This window comes from Penicillium pulvis, assembly GCF_028828015.1.
Source record: "Penicillium pulvis strain IBT 33274 chromosome Unknown contig_5_segment0_segment0, whole genome shotgun sequence".
Lineage (NCBI taxonomy): Eukaryota > Fungi > Ascomycota > Eurotiomycetes > Eurotiales > Aspergillaceae > Penicillium > Penicillium pulvis.
The window spans coordinates 1,491,247-1,508,565 of NW_026643078.1; the positions used below are offsets into that span (position 1 = coordinate 1,491,247).

Sequence of the window (17,319 nt, forward strand, 5' to 3'; positions counted from 1 at the left end):
GGAGACTCAGGCCTTCAGAACGCGGCATGGTCGTAATTTCAAGAGCCCATGTCAACTTTTCGATACTAATCAGTGCATGTTAGTCATTTCAATAGACAGAGACTCAGAATGCCGGTCATACAGTAGCAGACTGTTCTTCAAATGTCCATCAAATCCCAGATTTTGCACACCTCCGCGAGCATCTATGATTGTCCGGATACCATGATAATCCAAGTGAAAGGCATGTTCATCTCCGATCAGCTATTATTGTAAGATGTCAGTTTGCGGCACTCCTCATTTACGAATTCTCCACAAAGTCCATACATCAAAGAGCAATATTGCGATCAAGGCTGCAATATTCATGTCACTTAAAGCGACCGCTCGATCCTCTAGTGACTGAGAAATCAACCGCCGTGTAATGTGGCATTGCTGAGATGTCAGGTCACTGATATGCCCCTTGGTAGAAATATCATCCCATGCTGAAGCATTCAATATCTTAGAGCTCATAAGAGCTGGATGGGATACAGCTGCACTGATCACCGTGGCGAAGAAAGGGTGTATCTTGTGACTGTATCTTACATATTGGTACATGACTAGATATTCTCGTCAGACCTCAAAATCTGCCTAACGGGATTGGAAGCGACATTGATCCTGAACTCACATCGTTGCATTCTTCTGTAGCCTGTTGGTGATGATGGCAGGGGTGGAGAGTCGAGAGTGATATGAAGCTCTCGAGGCAAATTCTCAGGAGCATTCCGTAGCCTCATTGCATCTATCTGTTGAAGATGTATGCGTGTTCTGGTTTTGTTCTGCCTGATTCGATGCTGATGGTGTTTTTTTGCGATATGCGATCGTATCTCGCTGAGACGCTTACCTTGTCCTTCTTGGGGGTTACCGGTGACCACCACGAAGATGGATCCGCGCTCTATCTCTGACATTTTTGCCTTATCGCGTGAGCTTTACTTAAAGCAGTAGTTGCACTAGGGTAGTGTAAAGATGAAAGAGTAGCTTCGGGTTTGAGCTTGACATTGCCCAAGTGTAGATAGGGACCCACTCTTTCCAGCCTTGGACTTAGTGCATCTTCCTGATCAGGTATAGCGTTTCAATGCTTCTTGCTGACTGGCTACATTTACGAGTGAGAATGAGATGCTTACATCTTGTATAGCTGCAGGGCTTTCCGAAGTTGAGTCTTATCGAGAAGAGCTTAAAAGGGACTTCCATCCACAAATAGAATTGTAATTGAGAAAAATCATTCTGGTTGCCACAAATTTATCATCCATGTCACTAGATTAGCTTTCCACGGCTCTTTCACTGTATCGACATACTGTATACGTCTTTGACCTCAGCAATGGCATCATCCGCAAATTTCGGGCCTCAGACAGTATGGCTTGGTAAGGCAATATTATCTATGCGAGTACTTACTATATAAAATTATTCAAGTCCTAACACTCAAGTATACAGTGACTGGCTGCTCATCCGGCCTGGGAAAGTCCCTCGCACGGGCCATCTACAACGCCGGTCACCGTATCATAGCAACCGCTCGAGACATCGCGTCGCTCTCCTATCTACCAGACAGTTCGACCGTGCTCAAAATCAAGCTAGATGTGACAAGTCAAGATGATATATTCACAGCGTTTACCAAAGGGCTGGACACTTTCCAAGAGATCAACGTCGTGATCAACAATGCCGGATACGGCTTGATGGGAGATGTGGAAGCCATCTCCGACTCTGACGCCCGTCATCAACTCGAAACCAATTTCTGGGGTCCAGTTCACATAACCCAAGAAGCTCTTCGCGTCTTTCGAGAGGTAAACCCAAAAGGGCAGGGCGGTACTATTGTCCAGGTCTCCTCGATTGGTGGATCTCTGACTGCGCCCGGTCATTCTTTTTATCATGCGAGGTTTGTGACAAACTCCTCAGTGCCCTATATGACCTGAACTGACTTATAATGGTCATAAGCAAATTCGCGCTGGAAGGGTTCACCAAGTCCGTTGCAAAGGAGCTTCGTCCGGAGTGGAATATAAACATGTTGATTGTTGCCCCTGGGGGCGTGCGGACGAACTTTGCTACGTCAAGTTTGGGAGCACCGCCCCGACACCCGGCGTATGATTTACCGGATGGATCATTTAGCCAATTGGTTGATTATATCAAAGCGCAAGACACCTGGAGCGATCCGGATAGCTGTGCTAAAGTGCTTTTTGATGTTGTGGTTGGACAGCGTGAGCGACCGTTGCCCACTCGTTTGTTGATGGGGGCCGAGACTATCCCATACACAAAAGGTGAGATCAAGCAGATTTTGGAAGAGATAGATGAGTGGGAAGGGGAGACTGCGTGCTGTTCATTGGCTCCTTAAAGTAGTGGAAATCAGATTTAGACAATTAGCGTGCAGTCCGGATGTGAAGCTGTAGAGCTATCAAAGTTCCAAGGTTGGCAGTTCGGAGCTCTTTGGGACTTTAGACGATAACAACTGGCAGTTATTCTGATCCGAAGGTTCTTACGTCAATAATGTTGAATGTGGGCTGTGGTTATTCGAAGTGGTGCTACGAAAGACAAATGAATCTCCATAAGAATATATATCGATCTACCTATCCGGTCTGATAAGCAATCAACCATTCCAAGGTTATTGTAAGCAGGGACCAAGGTTGTGTAGCATTGAGTAAACAAGAAAGACAAAAACAAATAGAAATTTATTTCAGTTGGAAATAAAAGGTAAATTCATGATAAAACCATATTGTCGTGACAACGAAATCCGACCTTCTTATCTCTCCGACTTATCTCCGCATCGCGTGCTTCCCCTCACAGGCAACACTGTTGATCTTTTAAATCTCACTGCGAGTTCAATTACCCACACCTACATCTAATACCCACTTCAATGCTGAAATCTATTCTAATACTCCTCCTGGGCACAGCCCACGCTGCCAGGGCGGCCGACACGCAAGTGGTCTTCGCTCCTGAGTCCGAAACTCCCCAGCCGAGCAAGCTTGAGCACGCTGTTGACAACGCAATTCTTGCCGCTTTGGAAGTGCATTCAGACCCAGTTGCGGCGCTTATCTCTTTGGATCCCGAGAATGAATTGCTTCTTGCTCAACCACGTCTCCTACGTGTCCTGGGTGATGACTCTGAGCCACAATGGATGACTGAAGGAGACAAGCTGCGCCTCCGTAGACAAGGCAAGAACTTTATGGATATTACCGACCATGAAGAATTTTATGCAGAGCAGATACATACTTTGACTGCTGGCAAGCCACGTGAGTCCTTTTCGTGTGATTCTCTAGCAAATTAGGCTTGACTGACATGCGCAGACCTCCCTGAGTTGGTTCATGAAAGCCTTATCCGGCCTCTGTTCTCAAAGGTTAATCAGCCGCGTATGGTTGATGTTCTCCACCATATGACCGGTTACTATAATCGATACTATGGAGATATTCATGGTGAATTGAGCTCCGAGTGGCTCCACGAACACATTGCTGAGGTATTTCATCTTAACTCTTTTGTTAAGAACAGGATGGACTGACATAGGTTGAAAACAAAGATTATCGCCAAATCTCCATTCCGTACCCATATCTCGCTCGAGTATTTCACCCACCCTTTCCCACAGTCATCGATCATCGCTCGTTTCGAGCCAAAGGTTCGCAATGCTTCTGCGCCATTGACCATCCTTGGTGCGCACCAGGACTCGGCCAATTATCTCTTTCCTCTCCTGCCAGCCCCTGGAGCGGATGACGACTGCTCAGGTACGGTGAGTATTCTGGAGGCATTCCGGATTCTGGCTGAGAGCGGCTACACGCCTATGAATGGTCCGGTCGAGTTCCACTGGTACGCAGCCGAAGAGGGTGGCTTGCTGGGCAGTCAGCACCTTGCCAGGTACAAGAAGGAACAGAACACAGTGATCGGAGCGATGATGGAGTTTGTAAGTAAACCCCTTGTGGAACTCGTCATCGGCACTGGAATCAGGGTTAATGTTAGCTGTCGGTGTATAGGACATGACGGCGTTCATTGCCCGCAATGCGACCGAGACTATCGGATTTATTTCGACTCAGGCTGATGCGGCTCTTACCAACTGGACCGTGAGCCTGAGCGAGAAATATATCTCGATCCCCGCGGAGATTTATGATTTGGGACCGTATGTCAACCGCCATTTAGCTCAGGGGTCATAAGTACTGACAAAACAGGTCCGCTGGCTCTGATTACATGTCGTACACACAACTCAACTACCCCGCTGCTTTTGCCTCGGAGGGCAATCCTTTAGCGGGGGGTCGTTTCCCTGGTGAGTATGATCCCTATGTTCATTCTTCCCGTGACACCATGTGGGTGAATGATGAAGCTGGGTACTTCTCTGTCGATGTAAGTCACCTTCCCCTTATGGATAGGGGTAGAATACTGAAGCGCAGGGACAGCACATGGCGCGATTCACCGAACTAGCGATAGCCTTTGTGGTGGAACAGGCAGGTTGGAACAACGCATGGCGGTAAATGAAATTAGGGACCCTGGTAAAGGTCAAGCTTCAAAGCTTGCTTCTCGGAATAAGATTTGCGCCCCCACTATCTAGAGGCCCTAGATCCGTATGCAGGTTCCCATGTGAATAGTGTCTAAATACGAGCCGGGCTACTGTTATCTAAACCTTTATACTCTGTTTGGTGCAGTCTCTTCTTATGGATGTGAGGAAGCTTATTCAACGCCATACTTCCCGTGGTTTGGAATGTTTGAGTTTTTCCCCGCGCGGGCAAACTCTACCAAACTCTCTTTGTTTTGTTGACAGTTGAGGATTTTCAGGGGAAGGAGGCTCCCGTAAAACTCTCCACCCGGTAGTGGGTTTAAGCTCCTTTTGTTTCACCTTCAACGTCACTTCGTGTTCCCTGCTTTTATCAGGGAACCCCTGAACGGTTCGTCCGGAGCCAATCTATCTTATTCGGGAAAAAGCCCTCCAAAACAGATTATCGACTACGTCAGGCTCTAGTGAAATTGACCCCTGGCCTATGATGCAATCAGGCTCAGACATGTTAAATTCCTGAATCCTACACCTCGGGTTTGCGACCAAAAGGCGGCTCCACAGCCCGGGGAAACTCTTCAGGCCCCACCAGCGGCACTATTTGATGATAGCAACAATACTAACTCCCTTAGCCCACATTGAAATTACAATCGCCGCCTATTCGCCCCGGCTTGTGGGTCCGCTAAGTATGGTCAGTCGGTATGCAGATCTTTGGCATCCTAAGCACCATAGCTCCACCCGTCATTGGCAGAAATTTAGAAATATACGGGTTCAAGAACGTGCCGCTGTCGATCTTGGAACCGAACAGGCTTTACCTTCAACCCAGTGCTGTGGTGTGCTTGGGCCTAAGCACTCGAATCACTGCCCCAACGCGGCATTTTCAGAACCATGTGGCGAATCCGTGGCAGTATCAAAATTCTTGACTGGCTGCATACACTTTCAATAGCCTCGACAACCTCAAAAACTGGCCAACCAAAACAATAATGCTAGCTAAAATATGACTTAAATTATTAATCGATGGCGTGTTCTGTCTCCATTGAAAAAGTCTACCCCCCAAGTTTGGGTCCCGAGCGGAGTAAGACGTTGATCTACGGTGGCTAATGAAGATTATCCTCCTGCGAAGTTTAAGGTGGGCTCAGGTTTCCCTATGGGCCCCATCCCCTCTGATAGTCGGTTTTATCTCCACTAACATTACATGTGGGTCATCTGTCTTTGCTTTGACAGGATGCCTTGTCTTGGGTCTATTCCCCTTTGAATCATTTGGAACCTCGAGGATACCGCCATCCTCGGGACCTACGTGATGTGGAGCAGCACTGCTTCCTCGACGTCAATCTCCTGGACAATGGACAGAACAGAGTTCATTTCCCCTGAGCATGGGCTCGATGTATAAAGGGCAGGTCATGTCAATTGACTTTTATCTCTTTCTCTAACCCAAGAAGCCTTTGCATCTCGTTCTTACTACAGTCATTCTTTTTTCCGGTTTATACCGTCCATTCATTACAGCTTTTCCAAGCACAGTCACTCCCTACCATCAAAATGAAGGCCACCTTTGCTCTCTCTGCCCTCCTGGCTACCGTTGCCGTGGCTCTGCCCACCCCTACCAGCATGGTCCCTGGTGCCGCTTCCAGCGCTGTTAGCATGGTCAGCAAGACCGTCCACAGCGTCCTGACTGTCACCAACCAGCAGACCGGCAAGAACATGCTGGTTGAGCTTGAGCAGGGCTTCGCTAGCCAGCTCACTGGCCTTAACCTCGGAAACCCCACCAGCTCTGTCGGAACCATCGTTCAGACTGCTTCCTCCCTGTCGGAGCTCCAGAGCCTCACCTCCGGTCTCACCGGCCTCACCTTCGTCACCAGCACTGGCGAGTACGTCCTTGTTCAGCTCGACAGCACCGTCGAGGGTCTCCTGGCCACCCTTGGTCTCTCTGCCGTCGGCGACGTTGTCGGCACTGTCGTCTCCACCCTCGAGAGTGTTGCCTCCAACGCCAAGCGCTCCGAGCTCAACAACGTCCTTTCCATCACCGGCCTGAACAACGAGCCCATCCTCGTCAAGGCTGAGTCCACCCTCACCGATGCTCTCTCCCCCGTCCAGGGTACCGTCGGCACCGTTGTTGCCTCCGTCCCCGAGGTTTCCGACCTCGCTTCCAAGGCCTCCGAGCTTGGCCTCCCCACCAACGAGCTTTTCGGTGTTGCCAGCGCTGACGGTGCCTCTGTCTTGCTTGTCCGTGTCGAGTCCCTTGCCGGTGGCCTCACCTCCACTGTCACTGGCCTTCTGTCCGGCCTCGGTCTTGGTGACCTGACCAGCACTGTTGGCACCGTTGTCAGCTCCGCTCAGGGTGTTACCTCTCTGTAAATAATGCGCCCTTGAAGGGACTTGATCATTCGCTTCTATGGGACCTCTGTTGATGCACCTCGAAAGTTGAGCCATTGCCGCTTTCGGGTGCATACAAACGACTGCACATGAGGAGTTCCCGTTTCTTTTATGTCATATACACTATTCAATTGTACCTATTATACGCGGAAGCGTGAATTCAATCCTCAGCATGTGAAAAGCATTTGACATTCTCTAAATAATAAACAAAATAGGTATCAAGGTATCTCAACGACAGTGGTATAAGAGATAAGAAAGGAAAAGCAAAGAAAAGAAAGCTAATGCGCTATCAATGAGGGCCGTGACCACCCCAGTAGTTCTCTCCATCACGATCATAAGGACTCAAAGCATCCTTGCACTGAGGCTTCTCATAATCGCCGACCGAGCCCATAGGCCAGATAGGCACCACACAAATCTCACTATCCAGGCATCCACGGCACTTCTTCCAAGCCGTCCAGTCAAGCTTGATCATAAGCTGTGCAATCAGCTCCTTGGCAGCAGCGAGATTCTCCTCCTCAACAGCCTCCAACAAGGTATGGCAAATACTAAACGCAACACCATGCACAGCGCGAGCAGGAAGAGTAGGCGCATCCTGGTACTGGAAAGGAATGAACTGCGCCGCGCACCGCTCAGACTCCATAGTAATGTTTCGCTCACTGTAATCCACAAACGGAGCAACAAGCATAGTAACCTGCGCGCGCAGCTCCTCCATCGTCTCCATCCGATCCGAGACGAAGTACGACAACTCATCGGCATACCGGGTGATGACCATATCAGTGGTAGCTTGCCAGTCCCAAGAGAACTCACGCGCGTCATGGGTCAAGATCGTCTCTGTAAGTTCCTTGCGGATGGGGTCCAGCTTGGAAGACTCGAGGTGGTTCAAGCGAGGAAGTGTTAAGCTCTCGGGGAACAGGTCGAGATCGTGCGAGAGAGCAGTCACGAAGTTGTCATAGTCAATGTGCACTCTGCGTCCACCGATACCCTCGTAACGAGATGCAACGGCGCGGGCCCAGCGGGATGAGTCTGGTCCTCCGGGACCACCGCCAGGACCACCAGGACCACCAGGGCCGCCACCAGGACCCTTTGATGGCCCACCTGCATCACGACCGCCGGGGCCCTTCTCTCCGCGCTCCTGAGATTGAGTCTGAATGATTCTCAGAGGAGTCAAATCCCGTGCGAAAGAGCAAAGAATAACCTCGAAACCAGCCTCCATACGGAGAACACCATCGATGCGACCTGCCCATTCGTCTTCGGCCATCTCGCAAGCACGCAGTGCGCGGTCCCGCTCACCCCGAGGCCCGGGTCCTTCACTTTCGCCGTCACCGAGACTATTGTTGAAAAGCAGGATATCTTGAGAATCGAGCGTGCCCTTCTCCGTCTTGCCAGCGGACATGCCATCGATATACAGCAGACGAAGGTTCTTAGCTGCGGCATAAGTGTGGAGGTAGCCGTGGGCATCAGTATCAGCATTCTCCATGGGTGGGGGACCATCCTCTAGACGACGACGCAGTTCGTCGTGGTTAGGTCCCTCGTGGGGCTTGTCGTCGCCATCTCGATCACGGGGTGGACCACGGTTGCCATGCGGGCGTGCAAAGACAAGCGCATGCTCAGGTTCGAATGCCAGCCACTCAGTACCGTTCACAGGAACAGACATGGAAGTTCCATGGTAAAGTTGTGTTCCGGCCGGGACAGTGGCCAAGAAGAAAGAGACGCCGTTGTGGTGAAGTGATGATCCCCACTGGCGCATAGAGTCGTGGATGACGTTGAAAATGTGGTTGGCATTCTTGAGGACTGGGTCTGTGTCGGATGCCGGTACCGGTGTTGGAGAACTGGCTGATAGGCCCAGGAGCGAGCATAACGCGAGCAGGGTGTGGTGGGGACGCATTTTTTCTTGTTGGATGAGGATTATCCCCTCCCCTTGACCTTCCCTTCGGTATTCAACTGTTGTTCTGTGAGTTGTTGATGAGTTTTCGATGTGGACATTGACTCGGAGGAAGAAGGGAAGAAAAACGTTAGCGCCGACATAGTGGCGGCCGTTTGAATAATATCTGATGGCGCTCGGCGTTAGGGTTGATTCGGACGATAAGACGCGTAATCACCAGCGCAGATATCCACTTTTCGCCTTGTGAGTGCTTAGTCCCGTCTTAGTTCGATTAGAGTGCGTATGTTCACTGGGTGAATATTTGACTGGGCTTACGACGATTCTAGGCAGAAATAATTGCATACGGGAAATAGATGTCGTCGTGCCTTGAAACCTTATATAGATCTATACAGTTGGCTCGAGTATGACCGCACGTGACTTTCATCATTCTCGGCACTTCAATTTTGAGAACTGCCAAACTTGACACCGAGAACACATCGAAAGTTTGAAAGTTGCATATTGTTTGTGATATCAGATAGGGTCCGTCACTTACCTATCCCCAATGCCCAAAGTGGCAAAATACAGCATAGTAGGCGATCAAAACAATTTTCAAAATTGATACTATACCAAGGAGTGTTAGCAAGACTCTACTTGACTCATTTTAGCTCATGAACAGTACGATCGATGGTTCGCGAGTCGAATCTCAGATATATTAAACTATTTAGACCCTTAGGTGGATATTTCAATCTGTTTCTAGATTGACCAGTTGATGTGACCGGAATGGCTAACCTGAATCAGGTTCATTGGTGGCCAAGCGGGCCGAGACCAACGACCGGAGGGCAGAGAACAAGGATTGGGCGTTTTTTTTATGACGACATCCACCAGTTTCATCGGTTTATAATACCAAAATTTCTCCACGATCCAGACTTTGGGCCTTTTTTTGAGATTTCCCCTCTTTTTTCATCCATCTCTTGTGCGGAGTGTTGCTAACCAACCCTTAATACGATGGATGATCCTCTCTGCTGTTTAAATTGATCCAGTACCGCCCGCGTCCCCACTTCATCTGCCAGAGACTCCGAAGTCGCCACGATGAGTGCGCAACAGGAGGATCGCGAAGGCGACTTGCGCGCTCGGGAGTTGTTCCATTACTTCCAACCAGACAATCCGGCTTTGATGCCAAACGGACAGCGCAGCAATCGACCGTGCGAAAACCCGACTATCGAAAAACAAAGTCCAAATCTGGTGTTAACGGCCTTGGCGCAGTTGGCCGCATTGAAATTGGGCGTTCAGCGCGCAGTCATCAGGTACGCCTTTTCCTTACCGCCGTGCGCCGAGACGGAATATGTCATTCGCGCCCTATCTCCAATACCCTCAGTCTCCCTCGTTGCATTCGCCACATAGCGCAAACCCTGGATCCGCTGTTAAAGACAGTTACTAACCAAGCGATTCTCTAGCTTGATCGACCGGGAGACACTCTACGTGGTAGCAGAAGGATCACGGTCACTTAATTTGGCAAACAATGGTCAATATGACGAAGATGGCGACGGGCTCTGGGTGGGCTGTTCACGTGGACCAGTTGCGGGCACGTTGTGTGAGGTAAATCCTACGCGCGTAGAAATGTCTGTTTTTGGATGTATAGCCTTATGAGGTCTATATTGATGGCACTGACGCTGACACTGTTATTTGTACAGAAAACTATCACCCTAACGCCCCCGCAAGGGAAGCAGCATGCATTCTTCGTTGTAGAGGATTTGAAGGAAGATCCGACCTTCTGCAATCTAAGTTGTGTCGTACAAGAACCACACTTTCGATTCTATGCCGGCACTCCACTGAAAACCCCCAATGGGACCAACATTGGTAGTCTATACGTGATCGATCCTCGACCCGCTCAAAGTTTGACCGATTCTGAAAGAGACACACTTGGGAATATTGCCGATGCGGTGATGGAGTATCTGGAGACTTCTCGTCAGTCTTTGGAGTCAAATAGGTTGACTAAGTTATTGGCTGGCTTAAATGCTTTTGTGCAAGGCGATCCCTCATCGCCTACACCACGCACTCAACAAATTTCAGACGCCAAGACCGAAGATTTTAAATCCAGGGCCAAAAGCAGAAGCCCACCACCCCTTTCGACCACTCCTCCAAGTACTAATTATATTCCTGATGAGGTTATTTCTGTCAGCATTCCATCTTCACCTCGCAATCGGCCACAACGATCACCACGATCGAAGACAGAGACGCGCCCAGAGAAGAACGACAACAGAACACAGCGGACATTCCAATTTGCTGCTAACGTAATGCGAGAAAGCTTGGATTTGGGCTCGAATGGTGGTGTGGTCATCGCCAGCACTGGCGACGATCTCGAGCAGGATTCTGATCTTTCAGACGGGGAAAAGGAGAAAAAGCTGGCCAAGATTTGGGCGGTGTCCGATACCGATCACCAGCGTCTTGAAAACAAAGAAGAAACCGATTTACATCCAGCATCACAGATGGAATCGAGATTTGTACGCCGAATGATACGGCATCACACACGCGGTGGAATGTGGTATTTGCATGATCATGGAGTAATTTCTTCGTCTGACGACGACGGAACTAGCTCAGGGAGCACGAAAGATACTCGGAACTCCTCGCAACCTCAACTTTCAGTGCACCCAGAGTCACTCAGGTTACTTCGGGAGAAGGATCTCCAGTTGATCAGGACGTATTTCCCCAATGCAACGAGGGTTATCTTCACTCCTCTCTGGGACTCTCTCAATTCGCGATGGTTCGGTGGTGCTTTCTGCTGGAGTCGAGCTGAGACTCGAGTGTTCAGTGCACATGTCGATCTAGGTGGACTCTTCGGATTTGCCTCATCCTTAATGGTCGAGCACAGCCGTATTCAAAGTCAAGAATCGGCGAAGCAGAAGGGTGATTTTATTAGTACCATGTCGTGAGTGCCGATGCCCTTCCCCTCGTTTCGCTTTGCTATTGCTAACCAACACGACTTCTATAGACACGAACTACGAAGTCCTCTGCACGGAATTTTAGCATCCAACGAGTTACTCTGCGAGCACGTCAACTCGGAATTTGCTAAGCGGCTTCTTGATACTATACGTGCTTGTGGCCAAACTCTATTGGAAACTTTTGAGCAAATCTTAGATTTCACCAAGATTAACTCTTTTGAGAGGGAGCCAACGAAACCTCGCTCGCCCCAGGAACGCACTCACCGTGCTCAACCGCAATCATTTCACATAGTAAAGCAAGTCGATGTCCTTGTAGTCATCGAAGAGGCCGTCGAAAGCGTCTGCTCTGGGCAGCTGCTTTCAAGCATCATGAATGGAGGCGGTACGACTGTCCGACGATGGCAACTGGATCCAATGGAGGATAACAACAGAGAATGGCAAGCTCCCGACGGCAAGCAAGTGGACGTTTTTCTCGAAGCTGCCCCTCAGAATTGGGTCTATGTGTTGGAGCCTGGTGCTTTAAGGCGCGTCGTCATGAACGTATTCGGAAACGCGTTGAAGTACACAGAAACCGGGTCGGTCTCGATCCACATTGAGGCCCAAACGTCGAAGAACGACAATCCCGCGCTCCTGTTGACAGTGTCCGATACGGGCAAGGGTATTTCACATGATTACCTGCGTTCAAATGTCTTTACACCTTTTTCACAAGAAAACCCTATGTCACCGGGAGCGGGACTTGGACTCTCACTCGTTCGAGGTATCCTTCGTTCGCTGGGTGGAACCATTGCGATCAAAAGTCAATATGGCGTTGGTACTGTGGTGAAAATGACGTTTCCCCTTACATATACTCAACAGTACAAGTTTTCTGATACACAGCTTTCTGTCTCGCGATCATCATCACCTGCTGTTTCATCCATCGATTGTGTCACTGCAAAGCTGAAAGGAAGAAACGCATTCTTTTACCCTGGTGAAGACTTTCAAGCGAGCAAACCTTCATCATCCAGTATGATCAAGCAATATCTGATCAACTGGTTCGGTATGGCAAATGGAGAGCAGGCTGTTCCTACAGCGGCCGATCTGGTGGTCGTTGACGAGCGTCACATAGACCAACTCCCCACTGCATATCATCAATCCATACTATTGGTATTGTCTCACCGAGGTCCTAGCTTATGGTCAACCGCTACTGCAGCAAAAAGACAACTCATCAACGCAACATGGTTGACTCTCCCAAGTGGGCCTCACCAACTAGCCAGGACACTTTTGGACTCTCTTCGAAACTTTGATTCAAAGGAACCCAATGCGTTCAATATCCCTGTGAAACATGATCAGAGTGATGAATTTTTGAAACCAAATTCAAATGACTCGCAACCGGAAATGGATCTTCTCCCGCCAACTGAGGTACCACTCACATCAATGACCTCGACTCCATTGGTTCTGTCTTCTACCACAGAAAAGGTAAACACAGAACCTGTTATCACAGTACTCGATTTGCCAGTCCACCCCAAGAAGGAAATACAGGATACCCAAGCCTCCCCGCCAAGCGAACCAAAAGACGCCCCTCGAATTCTCCTGGTAGAGGACAACGCAATTAACCTCGCACTCCTGAAAAAGTACATTTCAAAAGTACCGACACAAGTCCTGGACTGCGCTATGAATGGTGAAAAGGCTGTTGAACTGGTGCAGAAAACGTCACAGGGCTATGATTATATCTTCATGGGTGAGTCAGTCCTCAAATCTCTTTCGAAATATCGAGTGCTAACAGTCAATCAAATGCAGATATTTCTATGCCTGTTATGGACGGATTTGAAGCAACAATGGCGATTCGATCCATTGAAACAAAGCGAGGCACATTATTTCCTGCGCATATAATCGCGCTTACTGGCCTGGGGTCGGATGAACATATCAGGAAAGCTTTTGCGGCTGGTGTCAATGTTTTCCTTCGGAAGCCGGCTTCCTTGAAGGATATACTAGCTGTGGTGAAGAAATGAGGGATGATTAGATAACTGTACATAGATGAATCATGCAATATACAATGACTGATGTCGGATGATAACAGATAATTCATGCGACCATCCTGCTGGCAGAAACTGAGAAATATCATCTCAAGTTTGAATTGCCAATTTATAGTTTGACGAATTGTAAGGACTGTAGTCTCGGTGTTGATGTCAGTCCGATCTTCTCATTCACATTTTAACCTATTACCTCACTTGTGAAACAGACAGGCCTGGGGATCCCATGATGGGGTAGGTCCATCCCCTTGCTTCACCGCGGGGTAACATTTTGCAATTACGACTGAAGTTGGTCATACGCAAGTGCATCACATCTGCATTGTGGCTTTCCAAGGTTTAGCTGGTTTAGATACGCAGAAAATCAATTTCTGTCTCACGAGCTCACAGAAAGTCAAGAGGTGGAATTTATCCCAAGCTTATGGTTCTAGATCCTTCACGTCAGAAAGTTCAGTTCCAGGAACATCACTTTGTTCAAGAGACCTAGATCTAGAATACACGTAGACGTAGGTCTTCCAAGATTTGACGTGGCTTGCGGATCCCATGGAACAGGTCATCTTCACATCTCACCGATACTTAGTTTAGCGCCCACATGTCGATCGGTGAGAACCTCCAATCCACGCACTATTATTTCCAACAATCATATGTTTTTCCACATGAAGCTTCATGCAGATCTGCATTTCGTGTTCAGATGTGCAGAGTGGGGAATTCCTGCGCATCTTACGGTACTCGCGGCTTGATCCCCGAGATGATGTGGCCAATCACCGACTAGTCGCGATCTGGACGGTGTAGCGGTGGGGCTAGCTGAGCTGTGATCGACAAGTAGGTCTCCCTCTACTCCTGAATACATCTTTTTGATCTGCCTCTCAACCTCTTCAATTCATTCAAGGACATAGTTTCGGTTGTCATAATGCAGACTCGGTGGACAAGGCGGCCGATATACGCCCGGCAGACTCAACAGACTACACTGGGAAAGTCTGTTGAGGGAAACCTTTCAATTCAGAAGACGAAAGAAAGCAATTATGAATTCATCCTCGATTCCTCTCGTCCGGCCTTTATCCTTCACTTACCAGATGAAGTCCTGAGGCTAATCCTCGAATTTGCTATAACGGAAACGGATTCATGGCACAAAGAGTCGCCTTACAACAAGGCTTTAATACCAGCTCTAGCTTATACATGCCATCGGTTTAGCAGGATTATCATTTCTTTCAACTACCACACCTTACACATGGCATTCCCCCGGCGAAGGATCTACCCAGTATGCAAAACAAGAAAATTGATCCAGACTCTCGAGGCAAATCCTTCCCTGGGCCGGTTCTGTCAGAGCCTATCGCTTCACATATCCGACGTCTGCCCAACTCGTGTCAAAACCGATTCTGAGTGCCTTGATGAGATTATCCCCGAGTTGAAAAATGTCAAGTATCTTACGGTCCATGGAGGCTTTGAACCAGGCTCCAAGAGTCACACTTGGAACATCATACAGCGGTGTTCAAAGTACATGCCACGGCTCGAGCAGGTTCTTCTAGCAAGAGAGGCCTTCACAGGTCCAGGTTTCGCCGACATTCTACAAAATTTGCAAATACCCATGCTTCAAGAATTATATATCCACGGCAGCTCCGAATCAAACACCGAAGCTTCGTCAAGCACAGTGGAAGTGGCCAAGGTTAGTAGTGAAGCCGATCATGTCAAATTCTTTCCATTAATCGACTTCATAGCCCGTCAAAGCTTCAGATGTAACGAAACTTCATCTATCCGACTTCAAAGACACATCAGCAACAATGAACACACTCATCCACTGGCCAAAATCTCTCTTCGAATTCTCTATTGAGAACATCCACAGCGACCCAGACCACAGAGACTCGCACCCAAACTACCTGGACCTGCCTCTACTCCGCAAGATGCTTGAGGAACACAAAGACACCCTGACCACTCTCAGCATCGGACCATTATCCCTTTCTGGCAGGGGAAAACTTGCCAACCTATCCGACCTCTCGGCTCTGCACACCCTTTCTCTGTCGCGGTGGCAATTAGGTGGAGAACTCGATATTTCATCTGACGTTGCATCCCAACTCCTAGGACCCAGTCTCGAGCTGTTTGTTTGGGACTTTACTATCTACGACCAGAATTCACAAAAGTGGTCTGATTTCGGAACACGGGAATCATTGTGGATCATGAATCTAGCTCAGAAAGTCGTTGAGAGACGCTCGCCACTAAAGGAAATCAGGATACAATTCGCGCCGGAGTTGCCGACTCCCGATGATGAGGATTATCCGTGGGATTTTATGGATGATCTGGATATTCAGTTCCGGTCGCAGGGTGTTACTTTCACGTATAACGAGCCTGCGATGTCGAAGGAGGCTTTCTTGAATCGGTCCAAGCCCACCGAGTGATTGGATTCGCTTTTACTCACAATTTCTAATTTAGTGAGTCATATATACTTAGAAATGTAATCTCTAGAATATTTATTATCCATCAATGTCCGTGTTTTACCTACATTACTTCGAAAATCCACAACCATGGGTGGATCCAATTGCGGAGAGATTAGATTAGATCTAGAACACCACGCCACTCGTCATACCACTTCACCGCAACACCTCCCAACATGTCCACGCGCCACCTCCTCAACAACGCCAGATCCATATCCTCAACAACCTCACCGAATCGTACACTCCTCCTAACCTTCGACGCCTTCGATACCCTCTTCCACCCCCGTGAGCCCGTCCCAAACCAATACGCGTCAACGGCGCACAAATTCGGCCTCTCGCGTACAGCAATCACACCCCAGAAGCTCAAAGCCGCGTTTAAAACCACTTTCCGCGAGCAGGCATCCCGGTATCCCAATTATGGTCGTGCAGATGTCCTGCGCGGCCGGTATGGGGGGCCGAAGCAGTGGTGGGAGGAGGTGATTCGGGGGAGTTTTAAGAGGACGTTAGCTGGGACGGAGTCGCGTGGTGCGAGAGATGTTACCTCGAGTACCGATTTCAATGCCGATACCGAGCTCCCAGACGGCTTTGTAGAAGCTCTGATTGAGCTATTCGCGGGTGCGGAGGGGTATACATTGTACGACGATGTCGTGCCTTTCTTTACACGGATGCGTGAGCTCAAAGCTACGCCAATGAAAGGCCGCTTTGACCGGGTCATCGTGGGAGTTGTTTCAAACTCCGATGATCGGGTTCCTGCTGTTCTGAAGGCGCTTGGGTTAAGGGTCGGTGACCTACGGGCTGATCAAGATTTGTCAAGTGGAGAGCTCCCCGGTTTTGAACAGCGGAAGGTCCGGGATATGGACTCTTGTCTGAACAACCTGTCGGAATCCGATGTGGATTTTGTTGTTACCAGCTATGAGGCTGGTGAGGAGAAACCGAACCGATTAATATTCGATGTTGCGGAGCGACAGGCGAAATTGTTAGTTCCGCTGGGGGTTAGCTCTGGAAGCTGGACCCGAGTGCATGTTGGTGATGACTATGCGAAGGATTATAGAGGCGCGCTCGATGCGGGGTGGCAGAGTTATTTACTTCGTCGAGGAGATGGAGATGGAGAGGAGCGGGATGCTCGCAGTATCTCTTCGTTGACGGATTTGATAAACGAGCTGGAAATCGACTAAGGTCGATCACTTACATCTGTATACATTATATTAACATTAAACCCTAGTCACAGTCCGATCTCTAATCAGTCTATGAA

General features: G+C 49.0%; 7 protein-coding genes across 7 annotated transcripts; 6 read left to right on the plus strand and 1 right to left on the minus strand.

Moving 5' to 3' along the window:
• Positions 1–1,327: 1,327 nt before the first annotated feature.
• N7503_007139 (SDR family oxidoreductase) lies at positions 1,328–2,332 on the plus strand (the record flags this gene model as incomplete). The annotated part of the gene is made up of 3 exons (XM_057066686.1): positions 1,328–1,370; positions 1,441–1,879; positions 1,939–2,332. The coding sequence occupies 3 exons, from the start codon at positions 1,328–1,330 to the stop codon at positions 2,330–2,332; spliced, it is 876 nt and encodes a 291-aa protein (XP_056920367.1).
• A 519-nt stretch (positions 2,333–2,851) lies between these two features.
• N7503_007140 (peptidase family M28) lies at positions 2,852–4,448 on the plus strand (the record flags this gene model as incomplete). The annotated part of the gene is made up of 6 exons (XM_057066687.1): positions 2,852–3,227; positions 3,282–3,448; positions 3,509–3,886; positions 3,957–4,099; positions 4,149–4,320; positions 4,374–4,448. 6 exons carry the CDS (start codon positions 2,852–2,854, stop codon positions 4,446–4,448), a joined length of 1,311 nt encoding a protein of 436 aa, XP_056920368.1.
• Positions 4,449–6,001: 1,553 nt separating this feature from the next.
• Positions 6,002–6,817, plus strand: N7503_007141 (uncharacterized protein; the record flags this gene model as incomplete). Its single annotated transcript, XM_057066688.1, has 1 exon — positions 6,002–6,817. One exon carries the CDS (start codon positions 6,002–6,004, stop codon positions 6,815–6,817), a length of 816 nt encoding a protein of 271 aa, XP_056920369.1.
• A 307-nt stretch (positions 6,818–7,124) lies between these two features.
• On the minus strand, positions 7,125–8,720 carry N7503_007142 (uncharacterized protein; the record flags this gene model as incomplete). The annotated part of the gene is made up of 1 exon (XM_057066689.1): positions 7,125–8,720. One exon carries the CDS (start codon positions 8,718–8,720, stop codon positions 7,125–7,127), a length of 1,596 nt encoding a protein of 531 aa, XP_056920370.1.
• A 1,065-nt stretch (positions 8,721–9,785) lies between these two features.
• N7503_007143 (hybrid sensor histidine kinase/response regulator) lies at positions 9,786–13,623 on the plus strand (the record flags this gene model as incomplete). The annotated part of the gene is made up of 5 exons (XM_057066690.1): positions 9,786–10,000; positions 10,151–10,292; positions 10,388–11,622; positions 11,686–13,352; positions 13,412–13,623. The coding sequence occupies 5 exons, from the start codon at positions 9,786–9,788 to the stop codon at positions 13,621–13,623; spliced, it is 3,471 nt and encodes a 1,156-aa protein (XP_056920371.1).
• A 928-nt stretch (positions 13,624–14,551) lies between these two features.
• On the plus strand, positions 14,552–16,031 carry N7503_007144 (uncharacterized protein; the record flags this gene model as incomplete). The annotated part of the gene is made up of 2 exons (XM_057066691.1): positions 14,552–15,304; positions 15,357–16,031. The coding sequence occupies 2 exons, from the start codon at positions 14,552–14,554 to the stop codon at positions 16,029–16,031; spliced, it is 1,428 nt and encodes a 475-aa protein (XP_056920372.1).
• A 212-nt stretch (positions 16,032–16,243) lies between these two features.
• N7503_007145 (uncharacterized protein) lies at positions 16,244–17,242 on the plus strand (the record flags this gene model as incomplete). Its single annotated transcript, XM_057066692.1, has 1 exon — positions 16,244–17,242. One exon carries the CDS (start codon positions 16,244–16,246, stop codon positions 17,240–17,242), a length of 999 nt encoding a protein of 332 aa, XP_056920373.1.
• Positions 17,243–17,319: the final 77 nt, after the last annotated feature.